This window comes from Haliotis rufescens, unplaced genomic scaffold (assembly GCF_023055435.1).
Source record: "Haliotis rufescens isolate VD_foot unplaced genomic scaffold, xgHalRufe1.0.p SCAF_25, whole genome shotgun sequence".
Classification (NCBI taxonomy): Eukaryota; Metazoa; Mollusca; class Gastropoda; order Lepetellida; family Haliotidae; genus Haliotis; species Haliotis rufescens.
In genome coordinates, this window is record NW_025963946.1 from 1,390,001 (window position 1) to 1,415,000 (window position 25,000).

A 25,000-nucleotide genomic window follows, 5' to 3' on the forward strand; every position below is an offset into this window, starting at 1 on the left:
CGTCGCTATATAAGTGCAATAATCTTGAACGAAATGTTAAAGCCCATCTCACCTCACCTCACCTCACCTCACCTCACCTCACCTCACCTCACCTCACCTCACCTCACCTCACCTCACCTGAAACACGTCTCTAAAAATGAACAATTCGGACGAAATTGTGTTCGTGAACGTGTTGAAGAACTAACTCCTGTAGCAATATTTAGGGAAACTGATTTTTGTCTGATAATGTTACCTGAACTTAAAGCATCAATTCCCTTGTTTGCAAAGTTCAAAAAGAACATGCGCTCTTTTTCTGATTTAGTTGATTCCCTTTCTCGCTTGGCCAAACACTTCAAAGTAATATGAAGCAGTATCAAAGAATATACTCTCCAGTCAATACTGCGGGCTTTTACGGTTTCTAGACCACTCCATCAGCAAAAGTTGCTGAAACCGTATGTCATAAAGAAAAGGGGCCTACCATTCAGTATTCTTGGTTTTGTTCGAGAGTGAATAAATTTCTAATCTGCGCTTCAAAGATACAGTTTGTTTCCGAGAAAGGTGAAGATGAAGATGAAATGGGGTTTAACGTCGCTTCCAAGATTATTGCACTTATATAGCGACTTGCATGTGTATGTGTGTGTGTGGCTGCTTGTACTAGTCCGGACTGATGCCGATTTATAGTGCAAGCCCACTGAGATACCATGCCGCAGTATAACATGAATACGCCACTCAGACACATTATACTGACTCCGAGCCGACCAGTCCTTGCTTTAGCCCCTTAATGCCGAGCGCCAGACAGGGTAACAACAAGTACAATCTTTTAACGTCTTTTTGTATGACGCGGTCGGGGATCGAACCCCGGACCTTCCGCTCTCCGGGCGGACGCTCTACTGTGTGAGTGAGTTGAATTTAACGTCGCTTTAACAGTATTCCAGTTATATCGCGGCGTGTCAGCTTAATGTGAGAGGAAAGCCCGAAGTGATTCAAGTCTCAGTCGTTTACCACTTCGGTGAAACCCACGAGCACGGGTATGGTGCTGACAAACCTGGAAACATAATCGGGGCGAATAGGGATTCGATACCACAATCATAGGTTTCTGGCATGCCCAATGGACGCAGCTCTGCACTCGCTGTCGCGGCGCCTTAGACGACTGGGCCACCCGTGCCCCCTCAACTGGTCTCATCATTGATTTTCAGTAGTCGATTCGGCTATTTAGGCCCTTTAAATCTTAAATGAATCATTTTGGCGGATATGGAAGACTTGTTTGCTCATGCATTGACGTTGTATATTATATTCAAAATGTCATTGTTATTGTAGAGACTGGCAATCCTTGTCATCCTGGTAGTCGCTGTGACAGCAAGGAGAGACAGATGTCAGGTGTGTCTTAAGTCTTGCTCAGAACTCGAGATGGCCTGCAGATTCAGCTGTCCTGGGGGCCCTCTGTCGTCCGGCTGCCGAGAGACATGTGCAGGCGACTCTGGCGTCGCGAGCTGTGTTGGCAACTGCAACTGCAGTGGTTAACTTTCACGCGACTGGCTTTCACATCACATGGCGTGTAAACAGAATGCGTAATATACGAGTTGAAAGCAATCCTGCCTTGTTGTTACTTCCAGAAAACGGCAGGTCGAGTGAGTGAGTGAGTGTGTGAGTGAGTGAGTGAGTGAGTGAGTGAGTGTGTGAGTATGTGAGTTAATGGTCCAAGTGAGTGAGTGAGTGTGTGAGTATGTGAGTGAGTGAATGGTCCAAGTGAGTGAGTGAGTGAATGAGTGAGTGAGTGAGTGAGTGAGTGAGTGAGTGGGTGAGTGAGTGAAGAATGTTATAAGACCGGATTCACTAGTTATAGCATGTTATGATACAACAGATGAACATTGACAACAACAGCGTCGTACACCTCTCATCACTTGGTTCGTTTCTACTCCAGCTTGATAGCGGTGCAGGAATCCACATCGAAACGTCGCTTTATGCAAAAAACAGAACTTGGTATCCATAAAGTTTGACACGTTTTAATACCCGACTGGTTGATAATATGTTAGTTAGTTTGGGTCGCATCATTCTTGCGTTGTACGTCACTGGTGTTGTACAGTTTCTTATATATATGTAAATGATTAAATAAGCAGTATTTGAAGTTATTATTGCTGATGTTTATACAGTAAAAAATAGTTGTGTCGAACTTTGATCTGTCGAACTTACTGTTGTCTCGAAGTAACAGTTGTGTCGAACTTACTGTTGTCTCGAAGTATCAGTTGTGTCGAACTTTGATATGTCGAACTTACTGTTGTCTCGAAGTAACAGTTGTGTCGAACCTCGGATAACTCGAAGAATTTATGTAGTGCCTTGAACTTCGACACAATGGTGTTTGACTATAGTTACAAGAATTGACAATTATGTACACTTTGCGTAAATCCGATGCGACGTTATCCTATTGCTATACAATGTATTATTCTAAACAAAGAGTAATACTGTGAGCTTTAAGCTGAAAGTACAAAGATCTTCTCAAATTCGACCTTCACGATCCAATCATCCAAGCTAGTTTTAATACTTTAAATTCAGACATACTCGCATATGTCTGTTTATGCTACCCTAACTATACACGACTGTCACCTGATTGTAACGTTGCAGACACACTCGTTTAGCATTCTCAATATAATAATGATTATGGGAGTCACATTCCCTCCAACTCACCGCCTGTCTCGCGAAAATATCTTATTACTTCTGGCAAAACAATGGACAGGTTACCATAATAGAAGTTCCTGCAGGAGACGCTCAGGTCATTCACAAAACCTTCTGTCACCCGTACACACTATGCAGATCTATAATACCCTGGCCGCATGATAAGTGCTTCATGTATAGATGACAAAAGTCAAGTTACAGCTGACACAACATTTACCCGAGATGTGTATGTAATATTACTAATATTTTCAATTATAAATCCCATGTACTCAGGTACTTTCGGGGCCCATGACGGGCATGCCAGACACCTATGATCGTGGGTTCGAATCCCGGTTCGCACCGATTATGTTTCCAGGTTTGTCAGCACCATACCTGTGCTCATGAATTTCATCGAAATGGTAAACGTCTGAGACCTGCATCACTTCGTCTTTTCTCCCACATTAAGCTGACACGCTGTGATAGAACTGGAATACTGTTAGAAGCGCCGTTAAGCCAAAGTCACTGACTCACGCACTCAAACGAATGCCTGCACAGGACAGTGGGCGAATATTGTATTGTTGCCATCATAGAAAGTTGACAAGCAATCAAACAAGTCACCATTCCTGACCACCTGATCCTCGTACGACAAGCGGAGGTTGCAAATTATAACCCGGGGTCTGGACAGGGCCGCAAAAAAGGTGGCTAAGTAACGACCCATCACATTACAGCTGCATGGAGCATACGGTATTAACTGATTCGTTATCCGGTACTGACTGATTCGGTATTCGGTACTGACTGATTCGGTATTCGGTACTGACTGGGTATTCGGTACTGACTGATTCGGTATTCGGTACTGACTGATTCGGTATTCGGTACTGACTGATTCGGTATTCGGTACTGACTGGGTATTCGGTACTGACTGATTCGGTATTCGGTACTGACTGATTCGGTATTCGGTACTGACTGATTCGGTATTCGGTTTTGACTGATTCGGTATTCGGTACTAACTGATTCGGTATTCGGTACTGACAGATTCGGTATTCGGTACTGACTGATTCGGTATTCGGTACTGACTGATTCGGTATTCGGTACTGTCTGATTCGGTATTCGGTACTGACTGATTCGGTATTCGGTACTGACGATTTGGTACTGACTGATTCGGTATTCGGTACTGACTGATTCGGCATTCGGTACTGACTGATTCTGCATTCGGTACTGACTGATTCGGTATTCGGTACTGACTGATTCGGTATTCGGTACTGACTGATTCGGTATTCGGTATTCAAATGAAAATACTCTCTTGGAACTTTTAATACCGTAACGCGAAATCATTTTGGTATGATTATTAAGTTACATACTGTTTATTGGGTAACTAACCCTTAGGCTGCTTACGATATTTTTATTATTATTTATTTTTATAAAGTGTATTATATCATGCTTTGCAATAGGAAACAGTACTCAGGGGGAAATTGTAAAATTAGAAGTCATCGTTGAGTTTGGTAAAATGTGGTAATGAATGTACATTGCAGGCGGTCGGATATGAGGTTTAGTACGTGATAACTTCCATGCCAGCAGATGTTATCGTAGCGGTGTTCTGATAGCTGTAACCGTTCACGGACGCTCACTCGCTTTGGGTTGCAATAATCATGTTTCGATGTGCACAGTGGCAGTGTGGGGATGTGTGGTCACAGTGGCAAGGTGTGTTTGTGTGAATGTGTGTGTGTGTGTGTGTGAGTGTGTGTGTGTGTGGGGGGGGGGTCACAGTGGCAGTGGCAGGGTGTGTGGTCACACTGATGGGGTCCCGGTGTGTGGTTAAAGTGGCTGGGTGCGTTTGTGTGGTATTAATGGCAGGATGGGGATATGTGGTAACAGTGGCAAGGTATGTGTGTGTGTGGGGGGGGGGGGGGGGGGGGAGGAGGCTTGTGATCACAGTGGCAGGTTGAGGATGTGTGGTCTCACTACCAGGGTGAGGAGTGTGGAGTGTGGTCTGAGTGATGGGGTGGGGGGTGGGGGGTTGGGGTGACAGTGCAAGGGTGAGGAGTGTTAGGAGGGGGGGGGGGGGGGGGGGGTCACAGTGCCAGGGGTGTGTGTGTGGTAACAGTGGTAAGGTGTGTGGGGGGGGAGGGGGGCTTGTGATCACAGTGGCAGGGGGAGGTTGTGTGGTCACAGTGCCAGGGTGAGGAGTGTATTTCGAGTGATAGGGGGGGCGGCAGTGCCAGGGGGGGGGGGGGGGGGGGGGGTCTTAGTGGGCAGGTAGGGTAGTAGAGTCGAGGTTATGTGTGAATATCAAATTCTGTGTTTGAAAAAGAGGGCATCCAAGTGTCAATCTGGTTTACCCCATGCAGTCATCGAGTGTTTTGAAAATAGTGAAAGACCCCGAGTAAAAAGGATTCCCATAAGCGATACTCGTATTTTCAACAATTGATAACCTGTTATTTTTCTTTTCAAACTGTTGTATCTATTTGCGATCCAAAAATGTATTTACTTATAGTTTTGGTTTGAAATTACGTACAAGGTTTTAACATTTAGAAATATGTTTGACTTGAAGTAAAAATTGTGGTATACGTATTGCTATTTCGTAAAATATTTTATCTTTTCAAAGTAAAATATCCATTTTCGTTCCAAAATTTTAGTTTTCATTTTTGCGTTCGAAAACGATTCACGTAAAGAAATTACATTCAACTTGAAAAAGAATTATTTTGAAATCAAGCTGTTGGTCATGATCATACTTATCGCTGTTTCGTAAATCATGATATCTTTTCAAATTAAGATAACGATTTTCGTTAATATCACATTCATACTGTGGAAGTCTGACGCCCTAATTATCAAGCTTAAGTCAAGATCAAGATGAAACTGATCTATTTATTCAAGATCCGCTGGGAAAACGAAAGTATTCACCCATGTTTTATAGTGGCTAAAAAGGAAACATATGTACAATTTTAGACAAGCATGTGTCAATTGAGGCCAACAGTTTTACTCTCAACATATAACAATGGACAATGTACATGGAATGTTTGAACTGAATAAGTGATTTATCAGACATTATCAATCTCACAAAACAATTGTTATCGTAAGTGTGCAAGTAATTAGCAGGTACTCACCAACAAAAGAAACGCGATTACCATACATGTTGGTTATTATATGAAGAATTATTCATATTCAAGTGATATTTGATTGGTTCGATGCACATACGAACATACTGGAATATTGTGTGAACCGACGCTCAAAAATCCATCACATGTGACATCATAGATCCATGACTCGAGATGCACCATTTGTCTTGTGAGGGAATAGCGTGTAACGTTTGGAAATCACGTGCAGCATATCGTGATAAGAATAACGTCACTCTGTGGTAACACCTGACTGATTGTTAGTCGCCTCTTACGACAAGCATAGTCACCTTTTAGGTCAAGCATGGGTTGCTGAAGACCTATTCTACCCCGGATCTTCACGGATCTTGTTTTGTCATTAAGTGGTGCACATTGGAAACATATCTTCTTAACGTACATACTTCACCACATGTTTCTATAGTTCGCGTTTCTTTTGACGGTGAATATAATGTTCACACATAAGGAGATTAAGAGTTCGTCGACTATATATTATGTCCAGAAAGCACATAGTCAAAAATGTGATCGCAGCTACTGTGTTCGTACAATGTTAAATTATTGTTTGTTAAACCATGTCTAAACCTAACCATGGTGTTAATAAAAGTTTGCACCTTTCAAATTTGACAGGTACTTTTTAACAGGTCATGAATCAATTACGATCATAAATCATTGCTGCCTGAGGTTTTCATCGACCCAAAACAGGCGCAGCACAGTAAGAAGTCACGTTATATTAATCTTTTATACTAACATCGAAAGTATTGGACGGCCTTGATTGCGAAAAGTAATTTATCTGTGAAATTCTTTGTGAACTATTGACTATACTGTTTTTAACTTTTTTAAGTGTATTAGGCAAATTTGAGAGTCTTAAACTTCTCTTCTTTTACCTGAAATCTACGAAGGCCTAATGGTGCCACTTTGGTAGGATATATTTATTTTTTAATCGAATTTTCTCTTTATGCGGATTCGGGTGATAATAATGACTACTGGTGGTGGATAGAAAATGGTTGTTTGAAAAGTAATCATTAAAGACCAGTTGTAAGACGATTTTGGCAACTGGTGTGACAGCTGTTAAGTGATGACATTGTGTCATTGATTGACAGTTCGGCTACAGAGTCGATACAGTGTGTACTGTAATCTAAATATAATGTGAGATAACATACTGTCACTGATTAGCTCGACGACATTTTAATGAACAGGTCAGGGACAAGTTATCTTTATCAACACACCTCCTCTTGTGTTAGGGATGACTTCCATTCAGCTTGTGATCCAAAGTCACGTGGACACTGTCTCGCCCTCATTATTGTGGTACACTTTCCACAAAAGTCATGCATTTCAGAGTTTACATACAACAAAACTGAATAACTTACAATATATATATCTGTTTCATGTGTCCGTTTTGAATAGATTTTGAGGACATTTTGATAATTTTAACTAGGGTGTGTGTGGCTGTTTTGACGAGGCTGTGTGTGACTGTTTTGACTAGGGTGTGTGTGGTTGTTTTGACTTGGGTGTGTGTGGCTGTGTTGACTAGGGTGTGTGTGGCTGTGTTGACTGGGGTGTGTGTGGCTGTTTTAACTAGGGTGTGTGTGGCTGTGTTGACTAGGGTGTGTGTGGCTGTGTTGACTAGGGTGTGTGTGGCTGTGTTGACTAGGATGTGTGTTGATGTAATGACTAGGGTGTGTGTGGCTGTGTTGACTGGGGTGTGTGTCGCTGTGTTGACTAGGGTGTGTGTGGCTGTGTTGACTAGGGTGTGTGTGGCTGTTTTGACTAGGGTGTGTATGGCTCGTGTGTGTGGCTGTTTGGACCAGGGTGTGTGTGGCTGTGTTGACTAGGGTGTGTGTGGCTGTTTTTACTTGGGTGCATGTGCTGACTGGGATATATGAGGCTGTGTTGACTAGGGTGTGTGTGGCTGTTTTTACTTGGGTGCATGTGCTGACTGGGGTATATGAGGCTGTGTTGACTAGGGTGTGTGTGGCTGTTTTGACTTGGGTGTGTGTGGCTGTGTTGACTAGGGTGTGTGTGGCTGTGTTGACCAGGGTGTGTGTGGCTGTGTTGACTAGGGTGTGTGTGGCTGTGTTGACTGGGGTGTGTGTGGCTGTGTTGACTAGGGTGTGTGTGGCTGTGTTGACTAGGCTAGGGTGTGTGGCTGTGTTGACTAGGGTGTGTGTGGCTGTGTTGACTAGGGTGTGTGTGGCTGTGTTGACAAGGGTGTGTGTGGCTGTGTTGACTAGGGTGTGTGTGGCTGTTTTTACTTGGGTGTATGTGCTGACTGGGGTATATGAGGCTGTGTTGACTAGGGTGTGTGTGGCTGTGTTGACTAGGGTGTGTGTGGCTGTTTTTACTTGGGTGTATGTGCTGACTGGGGTATATGAGGCTGTGTTGACTAGGGTGTGTGTGGCTGTTTTTACTTGGGTGTATGTGCTGACTGGGGTATATGAGGCTGTGTTGACTAGGGTGTGTGTGGCTGTGTTGACTAGGGTGTGTGTGGCTGTTTTTACTTGGGTGTATGTGCTGACTGGGGTATATGAGGCTGTGTTGACTAGGGTGTGTGTGGCTGTGTTGACTAGGGTGTGTGTGGCTGTTTTTACTTGGGTGTATGTGCTGACTGGGGTATATGTGGCTGTGTTGACTAGGGTATATGTGGCTGTGTTGACTAGGGTGTGTGTGATAGTTTTTACTTGGGTGTATGTGCTGACTGGGGCATATGTGTCATGTTGACTAGGGTGTGTGTGGCTGTGTTGACTAGGGTGTGTGTGGCTGTTTTTACTTGGGTGTATGTGCTGACTGGGGTATATGTGGCTGTGTTGACTAGGGTATATGTGGCTGTGTTGACTAGGGTGTGTGTGATAGTTTTTACTTGGGTGTATGTGCTGACTGGGGCATATGTGTCATGTTGACTAGGGTGTGTGTGGCTGTGTTGACTAGGGTGTGTGTGGCTGTTTTTACTTGGGTGTATGTGCTGACCAGGGTGTGTGTGGCTGTGTTGACTAGGGTGTGTGTGGCTGTTTTTACTTGGGTGTATGTGTTGACTGGGGTATATGAGGCTGTGTTGACTAGGGTGTGTGTGGCTGTGTTTACTAGGGTGTGTGTGGCTGCTGTGCCTGCAGTGCCTGGGTGATCATTAGCTTCTTCTCCTGTGTCATGTTGATATCGTGGCCAACGACAAGTGACATGCTGACGATGACATCATCTTTGTTGTACACCCCGAACATCGGCCAAAGGGGCTGACTAGAGTCTACATTGTCTAAGGCCACCATTAGTTTGTTCTCCTTCACATCAACGAAGGCAATCTTCTTCCTGGCATCATCATAGACCACACCGTAATGTAGTGTGTTGAATTGCTCCATGTTGGCCAGAGTGACAGGAAGATGCAGCACATGCTTCCGCTTCTTCCATAAGTTCCTGCATATCCCTCCATGTGTAGGACACTGGGAGACGGTCAGACTGTAGGAGTGATTCTGACCACCTACTAATTCTATTCTATCTAACACATCCCTCCTACATAGGCCTGTTTCCAAGACAGACCGAGTGCCTCGAAGTGTGCTGTTCAGTCTGAGCCGCGCTATCATCTCCCAGTATTGCGGGTAGCCAGTCCGGGGGAGGGGGGCAGTGCTGCAGGTGCCACAGTATGTCTTCAATCTCCCCTGCCGGGAAAGCCTGGTGTCTGGTCTTCTGTTGACCAGCTCCCCTTCCGTGTTGACGTTGACGTAGTCGAGATTGAATGCTCCAGAGTCGTACTTCAGATGGATACCTGCAAGGTAATTGGAGTTCATTTTGTGAGCGAGTGGTTGGACGCCACTATTAACAGTAATCCAGTTATATCGCGGCGTGTCAGCTTAATGTGGGAGGAAAGCCCGAAGTGATGCAGGTCTCGGACGTTTACCACTTCGGTGAAACCTACGAGCACGGATACAGTGCTGACAAACCTAGAAACATAATCGGAACAAGCTGGGATTCGAACCCAACATCATTGGTTTCTGGGAATGGACAAATCCGGGAATCCGTGACCCTGGGTTGTTACCAGGAAAAAAAACTAATCACAATAAAAGACATAGTTCAATGTGACAAAAAACTATGTGTTTTGTATTGTGCCATAAATTGTAATTGTTAGATCGCGATAGTGATGTGGAGACAATACAAAAATGAATTTCTTCATCATTATTACAAATCAATGATGAGGGCACATATATTACATACAGCTTTGAAAAAAATTAACACTTTGAAATTCAAACTTATTCGTGCTATCAACTTAATGTATCAATCATTTGATATTGATCTATGAACGTCAACACATGGCACCAAATACTTACACTGTAGGATTATAGGAGCCTTGTCCAGGGCGGTCGTCTCCAACAGGTGGTAGGTGACTGGGGCAGTATCTGGGCAGAGTGAAAATAAACTGTGATCGCAAAATGTTTCTGAGATTCTGAATGCATTAGCTGTGATGCGAAAGAGCTGATGCACTATTGACAGAACGCTGTCTCATTTAACACACTTTTGATTCAACGTTCCTAGGGTTCCTGACCGCCTCCGTGGTCTAGTGGTAGAGCGTCCGCCCGGAGAGCGGAATGTCCGGGGTTCGATCCCCGGCCGCGTCATACCAAAAGACGTTAAAAGATGGATCTTGTTGTTATCCTGTCTGGCGCTCGGCATTAAGGGGCTAAAACAAGGACTGGTCGGCTCGGAGTCAGTATACTGTGTCTGAGTAGGGTATTCATGTTAAACTGCGGCATGGTATCTTAGTGTGCTAGCACTATAAATCGGCATCAGTCCGGACAAGTACAAGCAGCCACACACGTCGCTATATAAGTGCAATAATCTTGGACGCGACGTTAAACCCCATTTAACCTCACCTCACCTCCTAGGGTTCCTACCTGAGACGGCGGTCTCCATAATGCCGGTACATTTTGGAGCCTGCTGAACATCACTCTGCAGACAAGCAATTTCCTGAAACGAGTGACTGCATGTAACCCGGTATATCAAGTCAGATGTGAATACAACCAGAATGCTCAAAAGTTAATATCAATTTAATTATATTTGCAACATATTATCCAATTCAATTATGGAATTAAATAATGCATGTACTACAATGAAATATGTTTCTCCACAATTTTTATTGTTAACAAATGACAAATCACCCGTGAGTAAACCTGAGACGTGCCAAAATTGGATTCTGTGAACCTTTAAGACTATTCCTATCTGGAGTTTCTGAAATGCTCCTAAAGAAGACCCAAATACCTGAATTTATGTTTTGCCCATGCAACATTCAAGCCAGCTCAGCATTTTATTTTGACTATCCACTATGGACACCATAGCATTTCAATGTTTGTTTTTTTGTTATTTTTTAACGCCGCACTCAGCGATATTTCAGCTTTATTCCACGGCGGTCTGTGAATAATCGAGTCTGGACCAGAAAATCCTATGATTCATTTCATGAGCATCGATCTACGCAATTGGGATATGATGACGTGCATCAACCAAGTCACGGAGCCTGATCACCGTTAGTGCCTCTTACGACAAGCATATATAGTCGCCTCTTATGTCAAGTATGGGTTGTAGAACCCATATGAGGGGCACAGTTGCTGGCAATTGATTCATGGTGTAATTATTTCAACAAATCTTTCGAATCAGTTGAGATAAAGAGAAGCAATGAGTTAAAGTTTTATGAAGGATATGACATAATCTGAGGTCAGCCAAACCAATAATATAGGCCTTTTCTTTATTTCAGCCAGCTATGAGTTTGAAAACAGGTTCAACTAGTGAAGTAAAATATATAAATGGGGATTTGAAAGAATATGTGAATATGTTCCAGGTTAGCCCTATTCGCACTAAGCAGGTAAAGTGATTTTTGTTAAGATTTCAAAGAAATTGGAGAATTCAAATCTCTCTTACTCGTTTGTCTTTGTTTCTCTTTGCATCATAGGGTATAGCCTGACCTGAAATCGTAAAACAATTACAATACTTTCATTTCAGCATGGAACCAATCTAGCCATTCGTTCACATATACAATGAATTAACTTTAGGTAAAGCATATTCAACAATAAATGTAGTGTATTGAATAGTAAGCTATAGCCACATACCTCTAACCTCTCCATCCTCACTTGCAGATCCCAATTTGCTGATGGAGTCAATACTGGATATTTTTGCCTTTAAATCATCGAGTTTCTCCATGTTGAGAGCAAGGATAGGCGTTTCGTAGTTAGGAGGAACTGAGTCGATGCAGTTTTGAGTTTCCTCCCCTAATACCTTGTCTAGGGTCAACATGTCTATTTTTGAAGCATATTTTAGAGTCTTCTTAATGTACTCTGAGGCCCCACTTCCTCTCGTTTGATTGTCATTAAATCTAGATTGCAGATCCTGAAGGTTGTTCTTTATTTGCTTTGTTCGACCTGCAACATCGCCAATGCATTCTTTCTCCTTTTCATCAAGTTGGGCCCTCAGAGAGTGGAATGTTTGTCTGATTGTCTTCTTCAGGGTGTTACATGTGCCTTCGGTGACTTCAATATCTTTTCCGATTCTTTCAATTTGAGACTGTTGGCTAATCTGTAGCAAAGACATTGCTTGTTCGTGATGTTCTATCTGTTGCTTGGAAGCATCAGCAACGACAGTCACGTCTTCAACGTCGTGATAAACATGATCCTCTCGCCTACATCTATCACAGATCAAAATCTTACAGTCTTGGTCAAACCTATCGAGGGGATAATACTTGTGAATACTACAGAAGGGGTGTCCGTCCATCTTAGATGGCTCTATCTCAGCCAGGGTATGGACACCGTGTTTTTTGGTGGCTTTAAAGCTATTGTGAGTGTTCTGGCAGTATTCACAGAGGAACTCTTCACAATCCTGACACCAACACACAGCCTGGTTCCCGTCATCTTCATGCGTACAGAGAAGCACTGTCGGGCGATGTTTGACTGTCAGGTGGAATATTTCCTTCTCTCTGACTGCATCCTTCTGGAGGCTTGTGTCTGTGAGGTTGACCTGCCTCTGACATATAGAGCATGATATCACTCCACCAGCTGCAGACGTCACACACGTCTCACACACAGCGTGTAGACAGGGCAGTAAGTAGGGGGCTGGGCCTTTCAGGGTAAACTGCTCCTGACACAGAGAGCACAGTGGGAATGTGTCCATTCTGAAATATAAAATACATTTTAAAGCAGTAACCTTTGAAATGCCTGTTTTTATGCCTTTGTTTGATGTCATGACGATTTTCGTGAAAGGTGATAATGAAATGATGATGATGATGATGATGATGACGACGATGATGACGACGACAACGATGACGACGACGACGACGACGACGATGATGATGATGATGATGATGATGATGAACCTTACATGTGACATACATACATGTAATGTGACCGCAATAATCAGGTCACTGTGCCGATAAACATGCAATCATCTACAATGTAATTGATCATAAATCCAAAAGCAATTATTTCGAGTTTCCAAATTGGGCAGTTTCAGGACAGTTATTTAGTAATATATAGTTTCAGCATTACCTCGAGAATCTCTCCTTCTTAAACATCCCAGCATGTAACGCATCTCACATATACGTGTGTCCTACGTGTGCCACAGACTTCATTTATACTTCTGACTACACAGCATATGCCTATCTCTAAATAACAGATACGCCTCCCACTTAGATAGCGTAGCTGGCCACGCGGGACTCAATGTTCATACATAACAACAAGGACTGTACTATAAATAAACGAATTGAGACATGATAGTTAGTTGTTTCACAATACTGAGCATCACGAGACAACGCACCTACATGGAACACGCCTCGATGTAATGGTATACACTTACGTGTTATTACCGGGTCAAATTCCAAACATAATGTTGTGGTTCAGATACCTATGTGTTCATTTTGTGAACAAACGGCAAAACAGATTTTTATCAATATAAATATCAATGATGCATAAAATAAATATTGTCATTGGAATGATTTTGGATAACAGAAAAAAAAGAAGTTAATCCCCATAATCACGCAAAGATAAATTGCTTGCTAGTTTCACCCTTAAACAGAAGAAACTAAAACACTCGTCCTTGGACAATCGCGTGCACAGGTTCACATGCACGGAATTTGCCTGTGTTTTATAGACAAACCTGTATTTGTTTGTTTAACGCCTCTCTTCGCTATATTCAAGCTGTATGACAGGGGTCGGTAAATAATCCGTATTTGGGCCAGATATTTCAGTGATTGATATAATGAGCAACGATCCCCGCCGTCGGGTTCGATGACACTTTATCAACCCTAGTCACCGAGCCTGACCCTTGATGTAAATTTAGCGCTGTTGTTTGAATACAATGCAGTTGTCCTTCCTTTCATTTATTTGGGCACTTAGATGAAATCATTTTGATTTGAAAACATACCAAATTATGTGTATCTTTATGAATACCAATTAAGATGAATGCTATAATTAAGCCTGTACAGAATGATAACACACAGACTCCATGTATTATGCTACTACAACCTCACCAGTCTGTGATGATCACAATAATTGACTTGCACGCCATCTCGAAATCGCTTCATGTGGCTGTGAGCACTACAAGTTCCCGTGCGCAGGGAAACATGCATTGATGGGTTTTAATTCCCCTGATTATGTTTCTTGGTACGAAGTGATAAACGTCTAAGACCTGCATAATACTAAGCTCTATTAATGAATTTACTATTCCAAGCGTCGTAAATGGAAACTTACTCAATCACTCATTTGTCACCCAATGCTCAATTCAGGGGATGGATTTGAGGTACGAGCCATCAGTGAAAGGGTGGTAAAATAACCCAGTAGCTGACGTCCACGTGGGCCACTGAAATGTGTGCGATTGGTTAAACACTAGATTCTTCTCAATGAATCCCCAGCACAAAGGTGTTTTATATGTACTGCTCAGTCACGTCTGCGTGGTGAATTATAGGTTCTGAGCCTAACGTAGGAAAACATGACCTAAAGACATTAAAATGATTTATATTCAGCATAATCCCCTTCAACACTGATACACTTTTGCCAACGATGTTTGAGGGATATTATTCCAGTTTTATGAAAGTCCTACTCTTGGCCATCCAAAACGTTCCCTACAGCTGCTGAGATGTCATCCTTTGAGTTGAAATAGGCTACGGTTAGAGCTTTCTTTACTTTGGGGAACTGATTGAAGTCTGACGGAGCCAGATCAGGAGAATAAGGTGATGAAAGAGTCCAAAACCACACTCGTGGATTGTAGCCATGGCAATGGTTGATGTACACTGACGCATTGTCCCGATGGAAGGGCACACGTTCTCTCGACTTCCCTTAGTCCTAATTCCATCCTAGGACAGTCTTTGCCTTCTGTGGTGGTAGGCATGGAAAATGCTTCCACTGTTTTGATTGCAGTTCAACTCAGGCTGGATGTGGTGAACTCAGGTTTTATCCATGGTCACATGTCGGTGCAAGAACCTTTCTGAATCAGCTTCAAACAGAGCTAGGTTTTCACGAGACACGTAGTGCCTGGTGCGTTTTTATCAGATGTCAGAATCTTCGTACTTCCAGGACGGGGCCGTCTTCAAGGCTCTCTAAAGTTTAAACTCTGCTGCCCACCTCTTTTTGGTGACATGGGAAAGAGCAACCTCCCCAAGCGATGTCCTCATATCTCCTTGAATGGCATATGGTGTTAAGGCCAATTTGCCCAAATCACTCACGTTTTGTGCCGATATACCTCTATGGGACCATTATATTTAACTGTCATGCAATTCCTTCAATGTGAGGATCAGAACCTAACAATCAAACCTCGTATGAGCCATAATGGTTCGAGGTAGCACTCTCACGCCACATCCTCTCGTCTACCTGTCTACATGTCGTAACATACACCATGCGATTCCTTCTAATAAGCACTTGAAGTTTGAAGACAACATATTCTGAGAGAAAACATGGCTACAAGAGAATACCCAGTTTTTTTGTCAATAGATTCCTTCCCAACAATGGCGTTTACTTTGCATTGTTGCATTTTGTGGTGTTCTTTGGGTAAGAATTAGTTCACCTCGTTGACAGTTCACCTGAATTAATCTAGGGCACATATTAACAACCAACTGCCAGCAATTAATACGAATATGTCATCATCCATTGTTAAGTTTAAATACACTTCCTAAATACAGCTTGGGTAGAATAAGTAAGTCAAAACAAGACATTGCAATCACGTTGATATAGAATGTTATATCTTTTTTGTACACATGTACAATTACCTCTTAAATTAATTAAAGTGTGATTACGGCATACACGATGAAATATTTGATTACATATACGAATAGATCCTTGAAGTGGTCAAGATAGATAGCATAGGCATCCAAAGGGGTTCCCTGATAAACCTATCACAAACGTTGTTCACAAAAAATCTACAGCACATGATTATTGGAAACACACATTTATTCACTTCAATATATACAATATTTAACCATATAAACAAAGAGCAATAATGAGAATGCTTGCTGTACATATATTGTCTCACATACAGCACCTGTTAAAACACTTTGCAATATGGCCGAATTAACAACATTCGTGTTGTTTTGCTGAACCAACTAAACCAATTACATATGACTTGTGTAAAGGTCAAGGTCACTATACAAGTGGACTAGTAATTGTAAGACTTCAGGTGAATCATGTCTGAAGGAAGGATAACAGATCCCATGATTCGAAGCAGACACATCTGGTAACCAGTGACGTTAGTCCCAGGCGACACGAAGAGGAACTGACTGATATGATGAATATTGCACAATAGTTGTATATTTCGCCAGCGTCTTGTTCTAGCTTGTGCGGATAGATGCCATGCCAAACGTAACATTGCTGGTAGCGTCATAGTCTGCTTCCAGCTGAACATCCTCGAGAATCCTTTTTGTCAAGATTGATGATAATGACATGTCTTCATTACGATCTGGAACAAAAAGAGTTGTTGGACATATTTTAGTCCTAGTGTGTTTACTGCATATTTGGTCACAGAGAAGTTTCTACATGTACTCAAAGAAGTTGGGGGTGGGATTATAAATAAAAGTTAACACATGGAATTGGAACAGACGAAAGTAAAAGCTGTTCATAATGTCCCTTGTGTCCATATTTTAGGTGATCTAGACCAGGACAAAGTGCAAGCACATTTGATTGAAATCGCTCAAACACCACTTTGACTGCCAACAAAAATTGTATGTTCGTACATCTAACAGTGATTACATGGTGACAATTGTCTCATTTCATCTCCACATCTAGATTACAAATTGGCACAAGAATGTGGAATAAAGTCTCCATTTAATGTCCACGCATCGGTTTGCATACAGCTTGCACTGTGGATTGACATAATTCTTTACAGGCGCATCTCTGTGACACAACAGTATACAAACTGTAGGTTCAATTAATTGTATCATTTGAGGGGTGAGGGCAGGGGCTCATCACTGTATACCTTTCCAAATACACCTTCATACACTTTCACTCTTTCACACATAGCTTTGAAGATAGAGATCAATATTTTAGACCATTATTAGATTCGAACACAATAGATGGAGACAGTAGATGGAGACAGTAGATCGAGACAGTAGATGGAGGCAGTAGATGGAGACAGTAGATGGAGACAGTAGATGGACACAGTAGATGGAGAGAGTAGATGGAGACAGTAGTTGGAGACAGTAGATGGAGACAGTAGATGGACACAGTAGATGGAGAGAGTAGATGGAGACAGTAGATGGAGACAGAAGATGGAGACAGTAGATGGAGACAGTAGATGGACACAGTAGATGGAGAGAGTAGATGGATACAGTAGATGGAGGCAGTTGATGGAGACAGTAGATGGAGACAGTAGATGGAGACAGTAACTGTGGAGACAGTAGATGGAGACAGTAGATTAAGACAGTAGATGGAGACAGTAGATGGACACAGTAGATGGAGAGAGTAGATGGAGACAGTAGATGGAGACAGTAACTGTGGAGACAGTAGATGGAGACAGTAACTGTGGAGATAATAGATGGAGAAAGTAGATGGAGACAGTAGATGGACACAGTAGATGAGACAGTAGATGGAGACAGTAGATGGAGACAGTAGATGGAGACAGTAGATGGAGACAATAGATGGAGACAGTAGATGGAGACAATAGATGGAGAAAGTAGATGGAGACAGTAGATGGACACAGTAGATGGAGACAGTAGATGAGACAGTAGATGGAGACAGTAGATGGAGACAGTAGATGGAGACAGTAGATGGAGACAGTAGATAGAGACAGTAGATGGAGACAGTAGATGGAGAGAGTAGATGGAGACAGTAGATGGAGACAGTAGATGGAGACAGTAGATGGAGACAGTAGATGGAGGCAGTAACTGTGGAGACAATAGATGGAGAAAGTATACACAGTAAAAAAAAGTGTTGCACCCCCACATTAATACGTTTGATACATCACAACATTTAAAACGCCCGACTCTGGTTTTAATGGTAGGTATTCCTTGGGGATCTGATGTTAAATGTGTAATGTTTTCGGAGGGAAGATGATCACCAAAACGTAGCAATCAGCACGTGAATTGCATGGTGCATGACATTTGCAGATTGCAGTATCTTCTTAAGCTCAACATCGCCTATAAAAGATGTTCTCTGACAGCCCAGTTTATTGTAACCCACAATGCCGGGTAGACGATTGTCAGAAGCAGTCAAGTGGCAGATTATTGGCCTTCATGGAGCAGGTCTTTCGTTCAAGGAGATTGGCAGAAGAACTACTCAACAATAAGCCGTTTGGTCAGAAAACACGCACAAACTAATGATGTAAGGAATCGCAGACCCTCTGGCAGACCACGTAAGACCACAGTTAGAGATGACAGAGCGATGTTGAGGGTGGTAAGGCGTCATCCATTTGCTACAAGCACAACCTTGAAACGTCTTTGGCTTCCTCGTCAACAGTTCAGTACCCAGACCGTGAGAAATCGTCTTAAAGCTGCAGGGTTGAAGTCAAGAAGGGTTATCAAGCGACCTAAACTCACAGACAACCACAAACGACTACGTCTAGCCTGGTGTAGACTGAGACAGAACTGGAACTTGAGGTCCTGGAGAAGAGTCCACTGGTCGGACGAAAGCAGGTTCCTTCTGCATGTTGTGCATGGCAGAGTGAGAGTATGGAGGCGTCCTGGAACAGCTTATACTGCAAGAAACATCATGCCAACTGTACCATATGGAGGTGGATCTGTTATGGTCTGGGGATGCTTCTCATTTGATTGTAAGCTTGATTTAGTGACCATACGAGGCAACTTGACAGGGGAGCGCTACATCCAAGAGGTGCTGAATCCAGTTGTGGTGCCCCATTTTGACAATCATCCACTGGCCACCAGACCGATATTCATGGATGACAATGCCAGACCACATCGTTCACGAGCTGTGACCCAGGTTATCCACAACAATGCTCTGACGCAGATTCCATGGCCAGCAATGAGTCCAGATCTGAATCCTCTGGAACATGTATGGGACATTTTGGGACGCCTGATTTATCGTCGGGACCCTCCTCCACAGAACTTGCGTGAATTGGAAGCAGCATTACACGAGGAGTGGCAGCAGCTGCCCATGGAGCGATTCCAACGTCTGGTGAGGAGTATGAGACGAAGACTTCAAGCTGTGATCCAAGTGCTTGGTGGAAGTTCTCGATATTGACTTACTGTGTTCGTCAAATCTCCATATGACATTCTTACCCTATTGGATGAATTTGGTCACTAAAAATTATTGAGATGTCACCATACTTAATGCGTCTTCGTTGTTCGTTCATTTTTCGTAAAAGTTCAGCATGAGATTATTACATGCCATAAGGTCATGGAATACCCCATTTAAGTTCATTGTATAGACAATACACTGGTTTGTTGGTATACACGAAATCCTGGTTATAATATTAATTCGGTTATCTTTACACCCTTTCAAAACACCCCTCCATGAAAAAGTATAGGGGGTGCAACACTTTTTTTACTGTGTATAGATGGAGACAGTAACTGTGGAGACAATAGATGGAGAAAGTAGATGGAGACAGTAGATGGAGACAGTAGATGGAGACAGTAGATGAGACAGTAGATGGAGACAGTAGATGGAGACAGTAGATGGAGACAGTGACTGTGGAGACAGTAGATGGAGACAGTAGATGGAGACAGTAGATGGAGGCAGTAACTGTGGAGACAAGGCGAAAGAGCAGAACTGTTCACACTTACCATCATACATAACTAGAGAGAACCTCCTGTGACACCTGTTAGCCTGGGGATGCTCGAGAATTCCCACGAGAGTCTTGCAGAATCTCTGCACCTGGTACTTCTTGTTCTCAGAGGACATCCCCGCCACCCGCCCCAGCTCCATCAGGTGCATGGTGTCCAGAACCGTGGCGAACTCTCCCGCAAAAAACAGGTCCTAGGGAGAGGAGAAAACTGAAGTCCTGTAGGTGGTGGTCAAGTAATGCTTGATTTTAATTTTCAGATTCAGCACTGAACTACTGTAATCTAGAACCGTCCAATGATGTCCCCGCGTCCTGCACTCAAATTGCTTTATCAAATATCTGATCGTTTTCTTTTTAGCTGTATGTAACCTGCAGTAATCTTCTTATATATTGTCTTATATATAAATGACAAATTTCAGGACCACCATATTTTTCTTATATCCGCAATAGATAGACGTATTGATGGAAGAGTAGTACCAAAAAACAGTTAATGTCTAATCTTTTAAAGCGGCGGAAACATGATTCATTTTAAAATTTGCTTTTATTACGATTCGTAACCTGTGTAAAGTGTTTTTAAAAATCAATGTGTTTGTCAGTCGTATCAAGAGTGGCATGTTAAATACACGACATGTCTCTCCTTTTATAACTTGCCAATTGCTGTGTCAAAGCAAAGGCCACCTTTTTCAGTGCTTTCCTTTCTTGATAATATTTTTCGAAAACTCCAAACCAATATGACCCCTGCCTAACTATACCCTCTTGTTTGGGGGTCAACAACATTGTAATCTATCCTTTTTCTAAGCCATATGTTCAGTCAAGCGGGTTTATATTGCAATATGTGTTCAAATGCACATTCCAAATGAAGACGTGTACCTGTTCGTTGCGTCTCTCTATTCTCCAGACAGACTGGCGGTACACCCTGTTCATGTTGCCAGCTCGGCTCTTCCGGTCTCCCTCCAAACTGCCATCAAATGTGATCAGAGGGTCCACGTCGGTTAGTGAGTCCTTGCAGACACAACTCAGAGGTATAAGTATGTATAGCCTCCTCGCTATAACGCGGTCCCTGTCTGTTGTCCACCATTTTGAATTTTGGATTTTATTTCCCAAATCTGGAAACAATAATGATCACAACTAAAGCATTAATATGCAAAAGGGGTTTATTTGTAATATGAGCAGGTGAAGAAAGGCTTTGATGTTTCTAAAGAGACTGCAAGAATATAAACAATGGTTAGGTTATTTGTTGTTTAACGCCGCACTCAGCAATATTCCAGCTTTGTGATAATCGAATCTGGACCAGACGAACCAGTGATTGATATTGTGAGCAACGATCCACGCCGTCGACGAGGGTGTGTTTGTTTGTTTGTTTGTTTATTTATTTGTTGTTTAACGCCACACTCAGTAATATTCCAGCTAAATGACGGCGGTGTGTAAATAATTTATCTTCACGGGTCTCGGCGAGGGTACTTAACAAGCTCTCAAACTAGTCACTTGGCCTGACCTCTCGATATATGACACGGTTGATGCATGTCATCGCAATCCTAATTGCGTAGATCGATGCTCATGACATCACTCAATCGATTATCTGTCCAAACTCGACCATTTACAGATCGCCGTCATATAGCTTGAATATTGCTGAGTGCGGCGTAAACAAATAAACAAACAAACAAACAAACAAACAAAAACCATACTGTGAATTGGTTCATAAGAAGTGTCCTTATGTGACTCTTAGAAACATCAATGTCTTTAGCGATAAAGCAAACTACCGTTGAGGACAAATATTGTACCTTAACCATCGAGTGCATTGCAATAAAATGTAATCCCTTCCTACAGACAACTGTATAAAAGTAATTAAAAACTATTCGTACTTTCGTATTCCTGTACCTGAGAATATATTCCACTGACAAAGAAATTTGTTAAATTTGTAAAAACTTAAACAGTACATTGTTTATTTCATGGATATTCCAACCAAGATGATGAGAATATCTTATTACTTACCTGGCAAAACAAAGGACAGGTAACCACAATAGTAGTTCCATGCTAACCCGTGTGCAACATTGCCGGCGGGGAGGAGATCGCTTACTTTCACATCGCGCCCTGCAACAATGAACCATGCCTTTTGTCAACGTGATACTACTGGAGGACCACGTGGTTTGATGGTGAAATACACTTTTATGTGGGTGATTTGAGTGAGTGAGTTTGGTTTTAACGCCGCTTTTTAACAGTATTTCAGTTATATCGCGGCGTGTCAGATGAATGTGGGAGGAAAGCCCGAATTGATGCAGATCTTAGGCGTTTACCACTTCGGTGAAACCCACGAGCACGGGTATGGTGCTGACAAACCTAGAAACATAATCGGGGCGAACCGGGATTCGGACCCACACTCATAGGTTTCTGCACAGCGAATCGCGGCGCCTTGGACGACTGGGCCACCCGTGCCCCCGTGGGTGAGGTGACGATAAATGGGGATGAAAATGTGAATGTGTGTGTGTGTGTGTGTGTGTGCGTGCGTGCGTGCGTGCGTGCGTGCGTGTGTGTGTGTGTGTGCGTGCGTGCGTGCGTGTACACGCGTGTGTGTACACGTGTGTGTGTGCGTGTGTACACGTGTGTGTGTGCGTGCGTGTGTGCGTGCGTGTGAGGTGACGATAAATGGGGATGAAAATGTGAATGTGTGTGTGTGTGCGTGCGTGCGTGCGTGCGTGTGTGTGTGTGTGTGTGCGTGCGTGCGTGCGTGTACACGCGTGTGTGTGTACACGTGTGTGTGTGCGTGTGTACACGTGTGTGTGTGTGTGCGTGCGTGTGTGCGTGCGTGTACACGCGCGTGTGTGTGTGTGTGTGTGTGTGTGTGTGTGTGTGTGTGTGTGTGTGTGTGTGTGTGTGTGTGTGTGTGTGTGTGTGTGTGTGTGTGTGTGTGTGTGTGCGCGTATGTGTGTCTGATGTCTGATTTGTGCGAGTGTTTGTGTTTAGGTGTGTGTGTTTGTGTACGTGTGCGTGTGCTCTGGCGCTTAGTCAGCACTCAAAGAATATTTACACATGGTTCCACATGCGACGATTCAGATCAACGCCGCACTCAGCAATATTCCAGCAATATGACGGCGGTCAGAAAACAATCGAGGCTGGATCCGGTGTTTGCGATCATGAGCACAATTGAGATACGATGACGTGTATCAACCAAGTCAGCGAACCTGACCACCCGATCCCGTTAGTTGCCTCTTACGATAGGCAAAGTAGCCTTTTACGGCAAGCATGGGTTGCTGAAGACCTTTTCTACCCCAAATCTTCACAGGCGTCTGATATATCCATATCACATTCCTAGTCAAGGACAACCTCGATTGTGTAAAGTAGGCATTACACTGTGTGATTACGTGGCATAAACCCATCAATGCATGCATCAACTGAATCGACGGATTGACCTCCTGGACGTTGAACTGTGGTATCTGGCCTTTCAGGGTCAACCGTACCTGGGGCTTTGATTAACCACCTTACTCTTGATACAGATACATCACAGCAAACTCCGTCATTGACTATGTGCTGCAACACCGGGTCTTTCTCAATGAGTGGCGGAGGGACAGCGGAAAAAGCGTCTGTTCGTCACACCGTTCGCCCGGGTTTGATTCCCAACATGGGAACAATGAGTGAAGCCCCATTCTGGTGACCCGCGGAAATATAGCTAAAAGCGGCGTAAAACCGTACTCACTCACTCACTTCCTCGATCATGTTCGTCTTTAATACCTATCAAAAGTTTCAACCGCACGCAGTAACGTGACGTGATGATATGTTGATACTGACATAAATATATACGAACAATGAGGGATGTATCGACATTTAGGAGGTCTCGCGCATGCATGAAATGGAGCGACTGAGAAACTACCGTTAACTTTGTTTTCGTAGCAGCTACTCAAACAAAATGAACATGGAAACATTTTCTAATCATTATGTATTTCTTCATATGCCTTTTTTTCTTTTGTTATTTAATATTTAAATGATATTAACGTGTTACATAACCCGTTTATATTTGACAATGAATGCTTGACAGTGTTTTTAAAAGCTGACAACATTCAGAATAGAGCTGACGTCACAGACATGCGTGCATGAGGTGAGGACCGACGTGAGGGTCTTTGCTCAAACTGTGTGTATAACGCTTACTAGTGAGTGAGTGAGTGAGTATGGTTTTACGCCGCTTTTAGCAATATTCCAGCAATATCACGGCGGGGGACACCAGAAATGGGCTTCACACATTGTACCCATGTCGGGAATCGAACCTGGGTCTTCGGCGTGACGAGCGAACGCTTAAACCACTAGGCTACCCGACCGCCCATAATGCTTACTAGATATTCATATAAGGGTCGAGTAAATCAGGGTCACTAAATGACTAAAATTCAAACTGAGGTGGTTCTCGGGTCCGTTTTCAAATGTAAATGAAGCGTTTATACCGTTTATTGTTCATATATCTATTTTACTGAAGACGCCTATATTTTGATGTTCCTTGTTCAACGTCACATTAAGCACTAATCTAACTATGTGACGGCGGCTTGTAAATAATTGAGTCTGGGCCAGACAATCCAGTGATCGATATTATCAGTCACGATCCATGACGTCGGTGTATGATGCCACGCCAGCAACCAAGTCACAGAGTCTGACCACCCGATCCGTTAAGTTGCCATTTCGAAAAGCAACGGTTGTATGGGGCCTATTCTGTCTCGGAATTCCCAGTGTGGGTAAAAGCTAGTGGTTAATGATAATGTCAAGAACACATCACATTTTAGCAGCACGGAGATTCATTCTAATCTGAATACCCTTGGTATGAAGTTAATACCGAAAGGAAGCGAAATCATTGTTGGTATGATTATGTAATTGGAAGACTTAAAAACATTTAATACTGAACTGACACGTACCTGTCAAAGCTCTGGCTAACAATTCCCTGTAGCCAGGTGTGCTGGTGCTAACGTAGGTCATGTGCTGCAACATCTGGGGGACGTTGTCGTCGACCACGTCCACCAACAGAGGAACGATGATGACGTTGTTGTCATTGTTCATTTTCTCCATGGCGACGATCACTTCAAACGTACACCAACCACTTTCAAGAAAGG

General features: G+C 43.0%; 2 protein-coding genes and 1 long non-coding RNA gene across 5 annotated transcripts in view; 1 reads left to right on the forward strand and 2 right to left on the reverse strand.

The window, feature by feature from the left end:
- The window catches only part of LOC125383631, a 14,479-nt gene extending 12,910 nt beyond the window's left edge, over positions 1–1,569 (forward strand). For all 3 annotated transcript variants that reach the window (XR_007222842.1, XR_007222843.1, XR_007222841.1), the window contains exon 3: positions 1,297–1,569. This is a non-coding gene — a long non-coding RNA (uncharacterized LOC125383631). The remainder of the gene's footprint in view (positions 1–1,296) is intronic.
- Positions 1,570–7,875: 6,306 nt separating this feature from the next.
- On the reverse strand, positions 7,876–13,340 carry LOC124141377 (tripartite motif-containing protein 45-like). Its single transcript, XM_046509383.2, has 6 exons — positions 13,244–13,340; positions 11,816–12,870; positions 11,628–11,671; positions 10,610–10,682; positions 10,046–10,114; positions 7,876–9,486 (listed from the first exon to the last, which is right to left on the reverse strand). The coding sequence occupies exons 1-6, from the start codon at positions 13,267–13,269 to the stop codon at positions 8,813–8,815; spliced, it is 1,941 nt and encodes a 646-aa protein (XP_046365339.2). The 5' UTR covers positions 13,270–13,340; the 3' UTR covers positions 7,876–8,812.
- Positions 13,341–16,147: 2,807 nt separating this feature from the next.
- LOC124141376 (stimulator of interferon genes protein-like) overlaps positions 16,148–25,000 on the reverse strand; it is a 10,600-nt gene continuing 1,747 nt past the window's right edge. Inside the window, exons 2-6 of the mRNA XM_046509381.2 lie at positions 24,806–25,000; positions 21,909–22,007; positions 20,787–21,022; positions 19,918–20,110; positions 16,148–16,640 (exon numbers count right to left, since the gene is read on the reverse strand). The exon at positions 24,806–25,000 is cut by the window's right edge and continues 242 nt beyond it. Coding sequence (XP_046365337.2) covers positions 16,513–16,640; positions 19,918–20,110; positions 20,787–21,022; positions 21,909–22,007; positions 24,806–25,000 — 851 coding nt within the window. The 3' untranslated portion in view covers positions 16,148–16,512. The remainder of the gene's footprint in view (positions 16,641–19,917; positions 20,111–20,786; positions 21,023–21,908; positions 22,008–24,805) is intronic.

What these genes read in the sequence shown, in the direction of transcription:
- LOC124141377 (XM_046509383.2), bottom strand. Translation starts at nt 13,269, where the DNA reads ATGTTTAAGAAGGAGAGATTCTCGAG. An exon ending in TGAGGATGGAGAGGTTAGAG is followed by an intron (nt 11,672 to 11,815) that starts GTATGTGGCTAT and finishes TTACGATTTCAG; the next exon opens with GTCAGGCTATACCCTATGAT. An exon ending in TATGGAGACCGCCGTCTCAG is followed by an intron (nt 10,115 to 10,609) that starts GTAGGAACCCTA and finishes CACTCTGCCCAG; the next exon opens with ATACTGCCCCAGTCACCTAC.